The following is a 14,222-nucleotide window of genomic DNA, read 5'->3' as shown; positions in this document are numbered from 1 at the left end:
GTGTTGGAATCGTGCTTGGCCATGCAGTCATGGGAGAACAGAGAGTACATGAGGGGCTGAGCACACACCCCCGACGAGCCCCCGTGTTGAGGATCTGTGTGACAGATGTGTTGTTACCTACCCTTACCACCTGGGGGCGGCCCGTCAGGAAGTCCAGGATCCAGTTGCAGAGGGAGGTGTTTAGTCCCATCGTCCTTAGCTTGGTGATGAGCTTGAGGGCACTATGGTGTTGAACGCTGAGCTGTAGTCAATGAATAGCATTCTCACGTACACTACCGTTTAAACGTTTGGGGTCACTAAGAAATGTCCTTGTTTTTTAAAGAAAAGTGTCCCGGAGTCGCCTCTTCACTGTTGATGTTGAGACATGTGTTTTGCGGACTTGAGGCATCGGTTTCTCAAACTAGACACTCTAATGTAATTGTCCTCTTGCTCAGTTGTGCACCGGGGCCTCCCATTCCTCTTTATATTCTGGTTAGAGCCAGATTGTGCTGTTCTGTGAAGGGAGTAGTAGACAGCGTTGTACGAGATCTTCAGTTTCTTGGCAATTTGTCGCATGAAATAGCCTTAATTTCTTAATAGACTGACGAGTTTCAGAAGATAGGTCTTTGTTTCTGGCCATTTTGAGCCTGTAATCGAACCCACAAATGCTGATGCTCCAGATACTCAACTAGTCTAAAGAAGGCCAGTTTTATTGCTTTTTTAATCAGGACAACAGTTTTCAGCTGTGATAACATAATTGCAAAAGGGTTTTCTAAAGATCAATTAGCCTTTTAAAATGATAAACATAAACTTGGATTAGCTAACACAACGTGCCATTGGAACACAGGATTGATGGTTGCTGATAATAGGCCTCTGTACGCCTACAGTATGTAGATATTACATAAAAAAATCTGTCGTTGCCAGCTACAATAGTTATTTACCACATTAACAATGTCTACACAGTATTTCTGATCAATTTTATGAAAATGTGCTTTTCTTTCAAAAACAAGGACATTTCTAAGTGACCCCAAACATTTCAACAGTAGCATAGGTGTTCCTTTTGTCCAGGTGGGAAAGTGTAGTGTGGAGTGCAATAGAGATTGCGTCATCTGTGGACCTGTTGTGGTGGTATGCAAATTAGAGTGGGTCTAGGGTTTCTGGGATAATGGTATTGATGTGAGCCATGACCAGCCTTTCAAAGCACTTCATGACAACAGATATGAGTGCTACGGGTCGGTAGTCATTTAGGCATTACCTTGGTGTTCTTGGGGACAGGGACAATGGTGGTTTGCTTGAAACATTACAGACTTGGTCAGGGACAGGTTGAAAATGTCAGTGAAGACACTTGCCAGTTGATCAGTGCATGTTCGGAGTACACGTCCTGGTAATCTGACTGGCCTTGCGGCCTTGTGAATGTTGACCTGTTTAAAGGACTTACATCGGCTACGGAAAGCGTGATCACACAGTCGTCTGGAACAGCTGGTGCTCTCATCATGCATGCTTCAGTGTTGCTTGCCTCAAAGCGCGCATAGAATTCATTTGGTAGGCTCATGTCACTGGGCAGCTCGTGGCTGTGCTTCCCTTTGTAGTCTGTAATAGTTTGGAAGCCCTGCCACAAGCGAGGAGCGTCGGAGCCGGTGTAGTACGATTCAATCTTAGTCCTGTATTGACACTTTGCCTGTTTGATGGTTTGTCGGAGGGAATAGCGGGATTTCTTATAAGCGTCCTGGTTAGAGTCCCACTCCTTGAGAGCAGCAGCTTGCCTCAAAGCTTGCTATTGACACCCTTTAGCTCAGTGCAGATGTTGCCTATAATCCACGGTCACTGTGAGGATGACGTCATTGATGCAGTTATTGATGAAGCCAGTGACTGCTCTAAAAATGGTCTAAGACCCCAGCCACCCCAGTCAGACTGTTCTCTCTACTACAGCATGGCAAGCGGTACCGGAGTGCCAAGTCTAGGACAAAAAGCTTCAACAGTTTTTACCAACCAAGCCATAAGACACCTGAACAGGTAATCAAATGGCTACCCAGACTATTTGCATTGTGTGCCTCCCCCCAACACCTCTATTTACTCTGCTGCTATTCTCTGTTTATCATATATGCATAGTCACTTTAACTATACATTCATGTACATACTACCTCAATTGGGCCGACCAATCAGTGATCCCGCACATTGGCTAACCGGGCTATCTGCATTGTGTCCCGCCACCTGCCAACCCCTCTTTTATGCTACTGCTTCTCTCTGTTCATCATATATGCATTGGTTAGAGCCTGTAAGTAAGCATTTCACTGTATGCATAACACCAGTTGTATTCTGCGCGCGATACCAATAATCTTTGATTTGATGTGGTGTACTCCTCAATGCCATCGGAAGAATCCCGGAACATATTCCAGTCTGTGCTAGCAAAACAGTCCAATAGTTTAGCATCTGCATCATCTAACCACTTCCGTATTGAGCAAGTCACTGGAACTTCTTGCTTTAGTTATTGCAGGTCAGCAGGAATCAGGAGGGTATAATTATGGTCAGATTTGCCAAATGGAGGGTGAGGGAGAGCTTTGTACGTGTCTCTGTATGTGGTGTAAGGGTGGTCTAGAGTTTTTTTCCTTGGGTTGCACATGTACCATGCTGATAGAAATGAGGTAAAACGGATTTAAGTTTCCCCGCATCCCTGGCCACTAAGAGCACACCTCTGGATGAGCATTTTCTTGTTTGCTTATGGCCTTATACAGCTCGTTGAGTGCTGTCTTACTGCCAGCATCTTAGACAGCTATGAAAAATATAGATGAAAACTCTCTTGGTAAATAGTGTGGTCTACAGCTTATCATGAGGTACCCTACCTGAGGCGAGCAAAACCTGAAGACTTCCTTAATATTAGATTTTGTGCACCAGCTGTTGTTTACAAATAGACACAGACCGCCACCCCTTCTCTTACCAGAGGCAGCTGTTCTATCTTGCCGATGCACAGAAAACCCAGCCAGCTGTATGTTATTCATGTCGTCATTCAACCACGACTCGGTGAAACATAAGATGTTACAAATAACGTGCAAAAAACACACACAATAGCATATATTGGTTAGGAGGACGTAAAACGGCAGCCATCTCCTCCGACGCCTCTCACTGCTCCCTCTAAAGTGCACACATTTTTACAGCCCTGCTTGAAGGCAGTGCACTACATAATTAATAGGGTGTCATTTGGCATGAGTCCATACTGACCTATAAGAACTATGGCATCACCCGCACCGATCAATTTGAGACTCAATCAGGGGTTGAGAATGTACTGAAGACTCGTCTCTCATAACCCATACATAATTCATCCCTTCTTTTCTTTCTTTTGTGATGGGGAGAAAAATAAACCATTTTATTTTCCCAGACAGATCTGTACTTGCCCTTTGTTAATGCATCCAGTGGAAATACTTGATCCATTAACGCAGAATGAGTAGAGCAACGTCCGTATAGTTCAGGTGGGAAAACACATGGAGTCAGTACAACCTCATACGAGAGAAATACAGGTCAAATACATGTGTACATGCATGCTTGATATGATCAATATGGATGCTTCCATAGTCCAATAGGGCGCTTTCGCACCTATGGGAGCGTAAAATATGTTTAGTATTGTTGTGGCAATTCTCACACAGAAACTTCATTGTAGGAAGGATCACAAACCATTTTTGAGAAAACCATGATGAACGTGGCCATTTTAGCCCCTTTTTAGACCTATACATGCCTCTTGTAACACCCTCAAATCCGTGAACCATACATGATACAGACAATATCTTTGCGTCATTATTATTATTGTGATCTAAAATATCAAGTATATGTCTTCCCTCTTGATTCTGAAATAAGAAAATGTCACATTCATTTATTCAACATAAAACATTAATATGAATATCTCAAAACTACCCTTTTTGATTTGATTAATTTTAAGACAACAATCTACTCTACAAATACGGGGCGGCGGGTAGCTTAGTGGTTAGAGCGTTGGGCCAGAAACCGAAAGGTTGCTGGATCGAATCCCCGAGCTGACCCCTGAACAAGGCAGTTAACCCACTGTTCCCCGGTAGGCAGTCATTCTAAATAAGAATTTGTTCTTAATTGAATGCTTAGTCAAATATATATATATATTTTTTAAATACATCACATTTTCAGAGTGGGCTCTCTGCTAATTCTGAAGGTATTGTATGAGCACCACCAACACAGTGAATGGGAAAATAGATTCAAAGGGATCTCCCTCTGCTGGTGACTTGCTGAATGCGCAATCCTTGGTTAATGACCTATAATGTCAATTTCTATGTATAAAATGGGTCAAATCATTAAAAGTAACAGAGAGCCAACTCTGTAAATGTGATCAGTTTGAGGAGCATATTGTTACAAATCATATGTCAAAAAAAGACAAAACTACAGACATCTATATCAGTCTTCTACTTTGTGATTTTTATTTATTTATTATATATATATATATATATATATGTAAATGTAAATATATATACATACATACAGTGGGGCAAAAAAGTATTTAGTCAGCCACCAATTGTGCAAGTTCTCCCACTTAAAAAGATGAGAGAGGCCTGTAATTTTCATCATAGGTACACTTCAACTATGACAGACAAAATCAGAGAAAAAAAATCCAGAAAATCACATTGTAGGATTTTGAATTAATTTATTTGCAAATTATGGTGGAAAATAAGTATTTGGTCAATAACAAAAGTATTTTTTAAATCAGATTTTTCTACTTCCCTTGGCTATGGCTACACACACACACACACACACACACACACACACACACACACACACACACACACACACACACACACACACACACACACACACACACACACACACACACACACACACACACACACACACACACACACACACACACACACACACACACACACACACACACACACACACATTCTGTCTGGCTCTCAAATCCCACTCAGAATCTGGAAGGAGTACATTAATTATAGACAAAAAGCAGAAGTACAAAAGCAGGGAGGGGTCCTTTGAAGATGTAGACCTAAATGTCACCCAGCAGCTTTGAAGTTTCTGGGCTGACTTTGTCTCTCTGTTGGAATACATAAAACACTCTAAAACAGAAAGAGAGAAGCCCCAGCACCCGGCTTTCAAGGGACATTTCATGTTGGCTCCAACCATCAAACGAGAGTTGAACCCTCTCCTGCTCGCCTCGTGCCGTAACCTTATGGAGATACCTCTAACTTTCTATACCAAGCAGCCATTGCACTGTATGTACCAATATGATTTTATCACTCACTCAGTCAGAACACAGTGACATTTGTGAATCACACTGTAGAACATATTGTGTACAGATGTAGCATCTTAATTTGATCACCCTGTTGCAGGTGAAATGTCCTGTAATGCGGGAAATGTAAAAAATTGTAGTGTATTTGAGGTTAAAAAAGTTCTGAAGTAATTTCCGCTTTGAAATGTCAGACTTGATTTTCCCTTACGAAAACTGTGTCAACCCCTAGATTATTTTCCTGATGTAGCAAACTGGCTCAAATTAAGATCCTACATCTGTATCACAGGAGGCTGCTGAGGGAAGAACTGCTCATAATAATGGCCGGAATGGTGCAAATGGAATGGCATCAAACACGTGGAAACCATGTGTTGGATGTATTTGATACCCTTCCACCTATTCCGATCTAGTTGTTACCATGAGCGCGTTCTCCCAATTAAGGTGCCACCAACCTACTGTGATCTGTATAGCTATAAAACTGATAACATAATGTTGAAGCCATCAATCATTTGTGTTACTCATTCAAGGACAACATTAATATTTTACAAAATGAGAAAATTACAAGAAATATGTCTTATTCTGAGAACAGAATAGTACATAACGATAATGTACATTCCATCTTTGTAGTAGCCTACTGTATCTATGCAACTTCATTTACAACATACTGTATAATACAGGGCACCGCATTAGTCTGTCTGTCTTGACTATATGAAGGTTTTTCAAGGCGAACACAGCTAGCTGGCTATATGCAGCAGGGAGGCAGACAGCCTAATCCTAGTGAGTCACTCTCCTCTCCTCTCCTCTCCTCTCCTCTCCTCTCCTCTCCTCTCCTCTCCTCTCCTCTCCTCTCCTCTCCTCTCCTCTCCTCTCCTCTCCTCTCCTCTCCTCTCCTCTCCTCTCCTCTCCTCTCCTCTCCTCTCCTCTCCTCTCAGTGGATAAGGTGATGTAGAGAACAGAACAGCACTTGAATGTGGCTGTAATCAAGGTCCATACGCTGAAGTGGGCCAATCAATTCAGCTGTCTGCTTCTGTTCTCATCAGGGATCTCAGAGCCCACTAAGAGAAGCTGGATACTGCCTACAGATGTAGCATCTTAATTTGAGCCAGTTCGCTACAGCGGGAAAATAATAATGCAGCAACAGGAAATATTAAATATTATGTGGATTATAATTATTGGACATTTTTTGAACGGGTTGATACATTATTTAGTTGAAAATTACACAATTTACAAGCCTTTACAAGCCTTTTAAACCTTGAATACACCCCAAGTTTGCAATTCTCAGCATCAAAATAGTGATCAAATTAAGATCCTATATTTGTACTCAGGCCACCAAAGGTCAGCGAACAACAGGAGCATTTTATTAGCCTTTAATAACATTCTTCACTAGAGTGAGAGAGATAGAGAAGCCAGACTAGGAAGTTTGGAGGAACGTGGCTTTATTACAGACCCAGAGAGAAGACTCCATCATGTCTGACATGAAGAGGGCCTCAATCATATGGGGGTTTTATCCATTCTACAGTAAGAAAATAGTGATGGAATGAAAGGTCCAAAAGGGGGGTTATGTAGAAGAATCTGAAATCCTTTAAAAAATATTTTTTAGTTCAGATTCAGAGCTTGTGATTGGAGGAAGCATGGGAAAGTTATGCTGCTTTAAAATTTGCTAAACGTGTTATCCCACTTAGGATACCAGTAGGAGAAAATGCCCTTGAACTATTTGTTGAGTGCTAGAGAGGTCTTCTTTTTTTACACCCATCTCCTTAAGAATTCACATGTAAACACATGGCCAACAGTCAGCATGGTCATCACCTCCAGTATTTCAGTCAATCACGTCTAACTAGGCTCGTAATTTTACATTTTAATTCATATTTACGGATCCCATACAAGTTTGTAATGAAGGCACATGTTCAAGAAGGCATTTCTGCCCTACATGTTGTGTTATGTCATCATCTTCCTTACATGAACTAGGCCTACATCCAAGCTTAGAGTATTTATTTACACATCCCACACATACTGCATTTCTCGCACAGAGAAACAGACCGCAGCGACACAGATTTTTCCCTCTCCCTCTCCAAGCCTGCCAGTCCATTGCCTGCCCTGGAATGATGCAAGAGTGCTGCAAGTGTGGAGTCAGGCAGCAGAGCCAGCAGAGAGAGCTCCAGTCAGTCAAGCCATCTGCAGCACAAATTGGACTCTATTCCCTAATATAGTGCACTACTTTTGACCAAAGCCCTGGTCAAAAGTGGTGCACTTCATTCGTAAATTGGGTGCCATCTGTAGGAGGCATGAAGCCTGAGCTGAAGCTGGAGTTCCAGGAGCAGGGCCAACACAGAGGTTGCATCCCAAATGGCCCCCTATTCCCTACATAGTGCACTTCTTTTAACCATAGCCCTATGGGCCCTGGTCCAAAGTAGTGCACTGTATAGGGAATAGGGTGTCATTTGGGATGCAGCCCAACGTAAGGCTGCCAGCTGTGAAAGAGGGACCCTGAGAGGTCTGCCCAGAGAGGGCTGGCTGAGGACCATGATGCCCACGCTGCCACCGCTGCTAAACAAACTCAGCTTCCACATAACACCTGTGATGATCCACCCTCTTCACAGCAGGACTCACAGATGCTCCCAAAGCTCTCTAGAGGATTCCACCCCCCACCCCAGCTCTCTCTGAAGTCAGACCAAAATAACCACAAGCACCTCTGAACTGCAGGGGACACAAAAGATTGAGGTCTCACTTGTAGGGATTTCTCAGAAATCACAAAACACAACCACCACGCATACGCCGATAGACAATAGAGATAACGCACCAACCCGTGTCACAACAAATGACATCAATAAACAACTGTTTTTGTCATTTCATTTTCCCCCAATTTGATTTTGAGCACATTTTTGCCAACAGGTTGCTATTAGCTACTAGCTAGAGAAAATCCAGAATTGATTATCCTTCAGCATGAGATGAGAATTGATCAACAGGCAAACTAAATGAAGTTAACTTCAATGGATCTGGTGGCTCCTGTAGGGCTTAAGTGGACCCATAGTCCCGTTGGGGAGACTTGCTTCCAATGAAATCACACAGGAAATCAATGGAGACAATTAAAGGAGTGAATCCAAACAGAAAGTGCTGATGACAAAGTCAGGGTTTGTCCAAAATGGCAGCCAACTCCCCATACAGTGCACTACTTTTGACCCCTTTTGCACTGACTCTTTTGATCACATACACTGCTGCTACTGGTTATTATCCTGTAGTCTAGCCACTTTACCCCTACCTATATGTACATATCTACCTCAATTACCTCATACCCCAAATTTGATTTGGGACTGAGCGGCTACTGATGATGATTATGTGAAAGTGCACCAAGGATCAGCTGGCTTGGGGGGGGGGGGGTAGTATGCTTTATACACTAATGTGTTAAGCTTCTGTATATTGTATGGTTAAAACAGACAAGCATACAGAGATCTAGGAAGATGACAAAATGCTATGTTATTTGGAACTTTTCCAGGAAGGAGTAAGCACGTGCCTTCTCTCAGTTAATGCAGAAAGACCAAGCTGATGATAAGGAAAACCAGAGAAGCATCATTACCACAAGATTTGTAATACAATGTCACAAATCTCACGTTGCACATCAGCATCATGTGCATATACAGTCACATGGAAGACAATAAATCCCATTAAACAGGTATACATAGTATTTATTACATTTCTCTCCGCAGTAGAACACACATACTTAGAGTAAGTGAGTGCCCTTAAAGCTACGCCCTAAGACTGAGCTAACCAGAGGTTGAAGGCTTTCTTCACATCACAGGAGAAGAGACGTTAGATAGATAAACCACAATGCTTTTTCCTAAAGAGCCAGCTAATAAGATTTGACATTTTAACAAGTGTTAAAGCTGAAGTGAAGGTCAGAGCTGTCAGCATTATGAGATCTATGCTAAACCACTCAACCGTGAAAAGAGAGAGAAAAAAATACAACCGACGGTCTTTGTAATGATCAGAGGAATTGGGGTCTCATTTCAACTCCGGTGATCAGAAATGACTCATGGTTCATAGTATATTCAAGGCCATCAAGGTTAGGACTACCAGCTACAGGGAGGGAATGAGAGTGAATAGGAATGTGTTTTAAAGTAAACACCGCCCAACTGAAAGTGTTGCATCGACTGTTTAGTGTTCACTCTGGTTGAATAGAACTGCCCAAAACAACACCGCTCTACGGAGCTGTCTGCAAAAGTGAGGAACTGACAGAAGAAAAAGTGGTTCGATAGATGTATGTGAACTTGATCAGAATGATCACCATTTCCTTGCTTTTTAAAAGGTGTGTCAAACATAGAAACTCAGCCATTCACCGATTCCAAGGGAAAACCACCATAATAACGTATTGAACTGTTTGTGACCTCTGTGACACAGAATTATTTCCATGTCAAGACACAAATCAAACCTCAGATATTACACTCAGCCAGTGAATGAGTAACTAGCTATTGTCAGGGAAGACAATGTATGTTCTCCTCTTCATAGAAAACACAGGGGGGTCAGTTTAACGGTCAATAATACACATTCAGTCAAACCAGTTAGGCCATTAAAAATATCTTTGACTAAATAACATTTTAAGTGGATACAGTTTGCAGACAACTTATTTCTGCATTCTATTGTGGACTTCATTGGGGACCTTGCTTAATGTGCTAATTGCGCGGCTGGCTGGCCTGACCCTGACCTCCAGCCAATTGAGGAGCCTGGTTCTCACGGCCGAGACGCACCACTGGAAGTGGTTTTTGGGCCTGCCACTCCATGGCTCCACAGCGTGCATGAATAGGCCTGACAATGAGGGTCATCACCCCACTGCTCACCATCTTGACACCCCCCTGACAATAGCCTTTGCCTGGCCCTGGGTTCCTAACAATGGCCGGGTATGCGTGACAGGAGCTCCACAAGCTCCACTCCAGGGTTCTTTACTCAGAAGGTCAGGGCAATACAGGGCAATACAGGGCAGGCCAGGACAATACAGGGCAGGCCAGGGCAATACAGGGCAGGCCAGGGCAATACAGGGCAGGCCAGGGCAATACGGGGCAGGCCAGGGCAATACGGGGCAGGCCAGGGCAATACGGGGCAGGCCAGGGCAATACGGGGCAGGCCAGGAGCTGAGTCCCAAATTGCACAATATTCCCTATATAGTGCACTACTTCTGACCAGAGCCATATGGGCTATGGCCAAAAGTAGTCCACTAGATATTTAGGGATCAGGGTGCCATTTGTGACACAGCTAGGGCCGTGCTGCTGCACCCCAGACAACCAGCACAGTCCTGACCAGAGCCATATGGGCCCTGGCCAAAAGTAGTCCACTAGATATTTAGGGATCAGGGTGCCATTTGTGACACAGCTAGGGCCGTGCTGCTGCACCCCAGACAACCAGCACAGTCCTCTACCCTCCTCCACTCTGGCCCGGGACGCCCAGGAGGCTGGCTCTCTATCGATCAAGTATTGTTCACATGGAGCAGAAGAATGCTAATGTTCTATGAGGTAACACTGACTCCTTTGTGCAGTGTCCAGCCAGTCCAAGGCTTCCCGAGGCGCTGGTCAAAAATAGTGCACTGTATAGGGAATAGGGTGCCATTTGGGACACAACCCAACATTTTTTTATATGTATCTTATAATAATGGTATTATAACACACCTTATTTATGAAGATGATTAAAATTGAATCATTTAAGTTTTGTCTCCAACTGCTTAAAACATGGGCACACAGATTTCTCCAGTGCGTCTGGAAGAAACTGTAAAATGATGATAAAATGAAGCCATTACAATAGCCTTGTAATGCTTAACGTCTCAGAAAAACCACATCAACTGGGGCTATTGAAATAATCTTTGCCGATACTCTTGTTGAATATGACAAATGATGCTTTAGAGACAGCAGCACACCCACACTACTGCACTTAAGTTAAGAGGCAGCCGTATTTCATTTCAAGTGCGGTTCTGTCAACTGCATTAATACGAATAAAGGCTCATCCATGACCTCTCAAAACAAGTTAGTCCGGGGCTGGAAATGAGAAACGAGGACACGAACACGAACAATAGCACTTGTGAAACAGGACGGGGGTAGCCATTACACAATCACTTGATCAAGAGTGTGGAGTTCAATTATCAAAACTGTCATCACTAGACGAAGGGGAAAAAACTAGATTTATCTATTCAAGCTAAACTTACTTTGACAGAGCAATTTCCTTGTGTGTGTGTGTGTGTGTGTGTGTGTGTGTGTGTGTGTGTGTGTGTGTGTGTGTGTGTGTGTGTGTGTGTGTGTGTGTGTGTGTGTGTGTGTGTGTGTGTGTGTGTGTGTGTGTGTGTGTGTGTGTGTGTGTGTGTGTCCTGCAATTCGTATGATACATAGGTGAAATTGCCACGGGGGATCCCACTAATATTCAGAACAGGTCGATTCGTCTCCTTAATAATGTATTAAAAACAATGTAAATGCATGCCCCCGACCTCCCGATATCACATTAACACGTCATAGGCAATGGCAAAATGTATAGAATTGCAGATAATTAGCTTTAACGGTCGACTTTGGGCACAAAAAAAACAGTCTAACTCCTCAATTTTCAAACAGAAATGGGGTGTGCCTTTGGTGGTTCATCGATATGTCATGCATGCTGGAACCCACGTAACTAGTTCATTAGCTAAGATAGCCACTTGTAGCTAGCCAGTAACTCCTCCAGTATGTATTGATGTCATTTCACACGATTTGTTTTTGGAGGGAAGCTGAGATTGGAAAGAAATGGCACTTCTAAAGCTAAATAGCCAACAAATATTTTAAGCATTACATGACCGAGTATGATGGTGCATTGATCAGTTATACAGTTTAAAGCTGTTATTTTAGCATTTCCCCCCCCAAAGTCGACCTTTAAAAGTAACTGTCCAGTGTTTCTAGATTTCTATGATATTTGAACTATAGTTCAAACTAATTACAATATGAGTGAAGTAGTTTTCCTTCCCAAAAATTGTAATTAAGTATGTTAAAAAGCAGCTGTGTTGAAATGGTGTGGGCGTACCCCAAAAGCAGAATGGTGTGGGTGTATAAGGTCACAAAAAATATCAATGCGAGTAGACCACTGATTGGCCAGACATGATCCGCTATGAGAAAATAGCAAGTATTTTTTAAATGGTCTGTTTGTTTAGGTGGTCATTTTTCTCCAATTTATGCTTTGTCCACAAATACCAATATAGGATGAGTCAACAACATTATCTGGGTATGAGTTCACAGACTAAGTTTTCACTGGACAGTTACATTAGAACTGCAACATGTTCTGTCAGCGTCATGGCACAATGCGTAGAGTTGCTGGAAATTAGCTTTAAAACGGCAAACATTTATCTCATCCTTATGGCAAAATGTGAAGAATAGTATGAGATTAGCTATAAAACAGAAAATGTTTCTCTCTGCCCCATGAATTTTTGCAGAATTGCAGGAAATTAGCTTTAATTAGCTGACTAAAATTGTAGAATAGCATTATAAAACCACACATTTTTCTCTCTGCCCCATTGCAAAATGTGCAGGAAGTCAGCTATTTTCCCCCCCAAAAATCAGTTTTCCCTAAAAACGAATAATGTTTTATTTTTGGGGGGGTTGGGGGCCCTTCCACTTTTATTGTTTTCCCCTCAAAATACCCCTCAAGAGAGGCATAATAAATCAAACGGTGTAGAATTGCTGGAAATGCGTTTTAAATGTCGGGGGTGGAGGACCCCTCCCCCTACTTGCCATCGGTATGATATGTAACAAATTCCAATTCGTGGGGAAAAACATTATCTTCTTATATAAATATAAATATTTTCTCATAACTGTTGAAGCAGCCTTGTATGTTTGTCAGTAATGATAACTATATACAAATACAGCTATTCTCTCCTTTCCTTGTGGGTTCCTTGACAATGCATACCTGTATTTCATTCACCAGAGAAGAGTTGTGATTAGTGCAAGGGAGGCTTCCTAATAACGCTTACGGATGTCACTTAGATTTGACTCTTTCTCCCAACAGCACATCTCCATTATAAGGGGTCTATACAGAGAATTTTCAGTATGGAGCTATAAAAAACTGTGGACCAGTTCTGAGAGTAAACAACAAAATCTTGGATATTTGAAAAAGCTCAAATGTCCATTTCAGTTCCAACATGCTCCACTAAAGCACAAGAGATTGCTTTTTTTTGCAATATATATATATAACATTTAGCTATCAGAGCAGCTCAGACCAACCTGCTACGTTGGCCACATCTGCAGTGCTGACATTCTGGGTATTAGGTCGTACTCTGAAGGTCACAGCTGGGCCCACCACTCTGTAAAAAATAAAACACACACACACAGTGAGATGAGACACTCCAGACATGATCAATGAGAAATACATGTTTTACATGGTGGTAAAGCATTGTTTTTCTGCCCTCTTTGCCTTACAAAGAACAAACCAGGTCATTAACCCAATGAGTCCTCTAACCCCTTTTAAACAGTGTGTGTTTGAGCTACAGACTTCTGTGTAATTAACGGGGGCTGAGCTAGAGCGTTGTTTGTGAGACAAGGGCAGATCCCGAAGGGGCCCAGGGCCATGTCTTTTTACAAAAACGACCATAGAGGCAAAATGGTTTGAGCTACAAACTATGAAAAGCTGAGACTCCTACGAACATGAACTATGATGCTCACAAGCAACACAATGACGCTTACAAGGTACACAAGAGTTGTTAGAAGAGGTACTTCTACATAGAAGATCACAGGAAATCCCAGGACATAGTGTCTATAATACTGGTATAAGCTCACATAGTTGCTATCACAAACTCCACACAGCTGTCACTGACTAGTTGGATATTCATTTCCCACGAAGTAAAACATTTCTGTACTTACAGCATTCATATAAATGTATTTTTATCAGGTTTTTGCTTTTGGCAGACCTTGTTTTTTGTATTGACATTTGTCACTTAAACTCGTGAATGCAGCTGTTTATGTCAAATAGTTTTGTGCTGTACGTGTAGCCCTGA

The 14,222-nt window shown here is 42.3% G+C and overlaps 1 protein-coding gene across 2 annotated transcripts in view; it reads right to left on the bottom strand.

The window, feature by feature from the left end:
- The window catches only part of LOC124009664 (receptor-type tyrosine-protein phosphatase N2-like), a 160,885-nt gene that overhangs the window by 85,372 nt on the left and 61,291 nt on the right, over positions 1-14,222 (bottom strand). For both annotated transcript variants that reach the window (XM_046321691.1, XM_046321692.1), the window contains one exon: positions 13,453-13,532. In XM_046321691.1, the coding sequence (XP_046177647.1) occupies positions 13,453-13,532 (80 nt within the window). The remainder of the gene's footprint in view (positions 1-13,452; positions 13,533-14,222) is intronic.

The sequence above is a fragment of the Oncorhynchus gorbuscha genome, linkage group LG22, assembly GCF_021184085.1.
Source record: "Oncorhynchus gorbuscha isolate QuinsamMale2020 ecotype Even-year linkage group LG22, OgorEven_v1.0, whole genome shotgun sequence".
NCBI lineage: Eukaryota > Metazoa > Chordata > Actinopteri > Salmoniformes > Salmonidae > Oncorhynchus > Oncorhynchus gorbuscha.
Note: the sequence above shows the minus strand (reverse complement) of the source record. Positions and strands in the feature narration are given on the sequence as shown.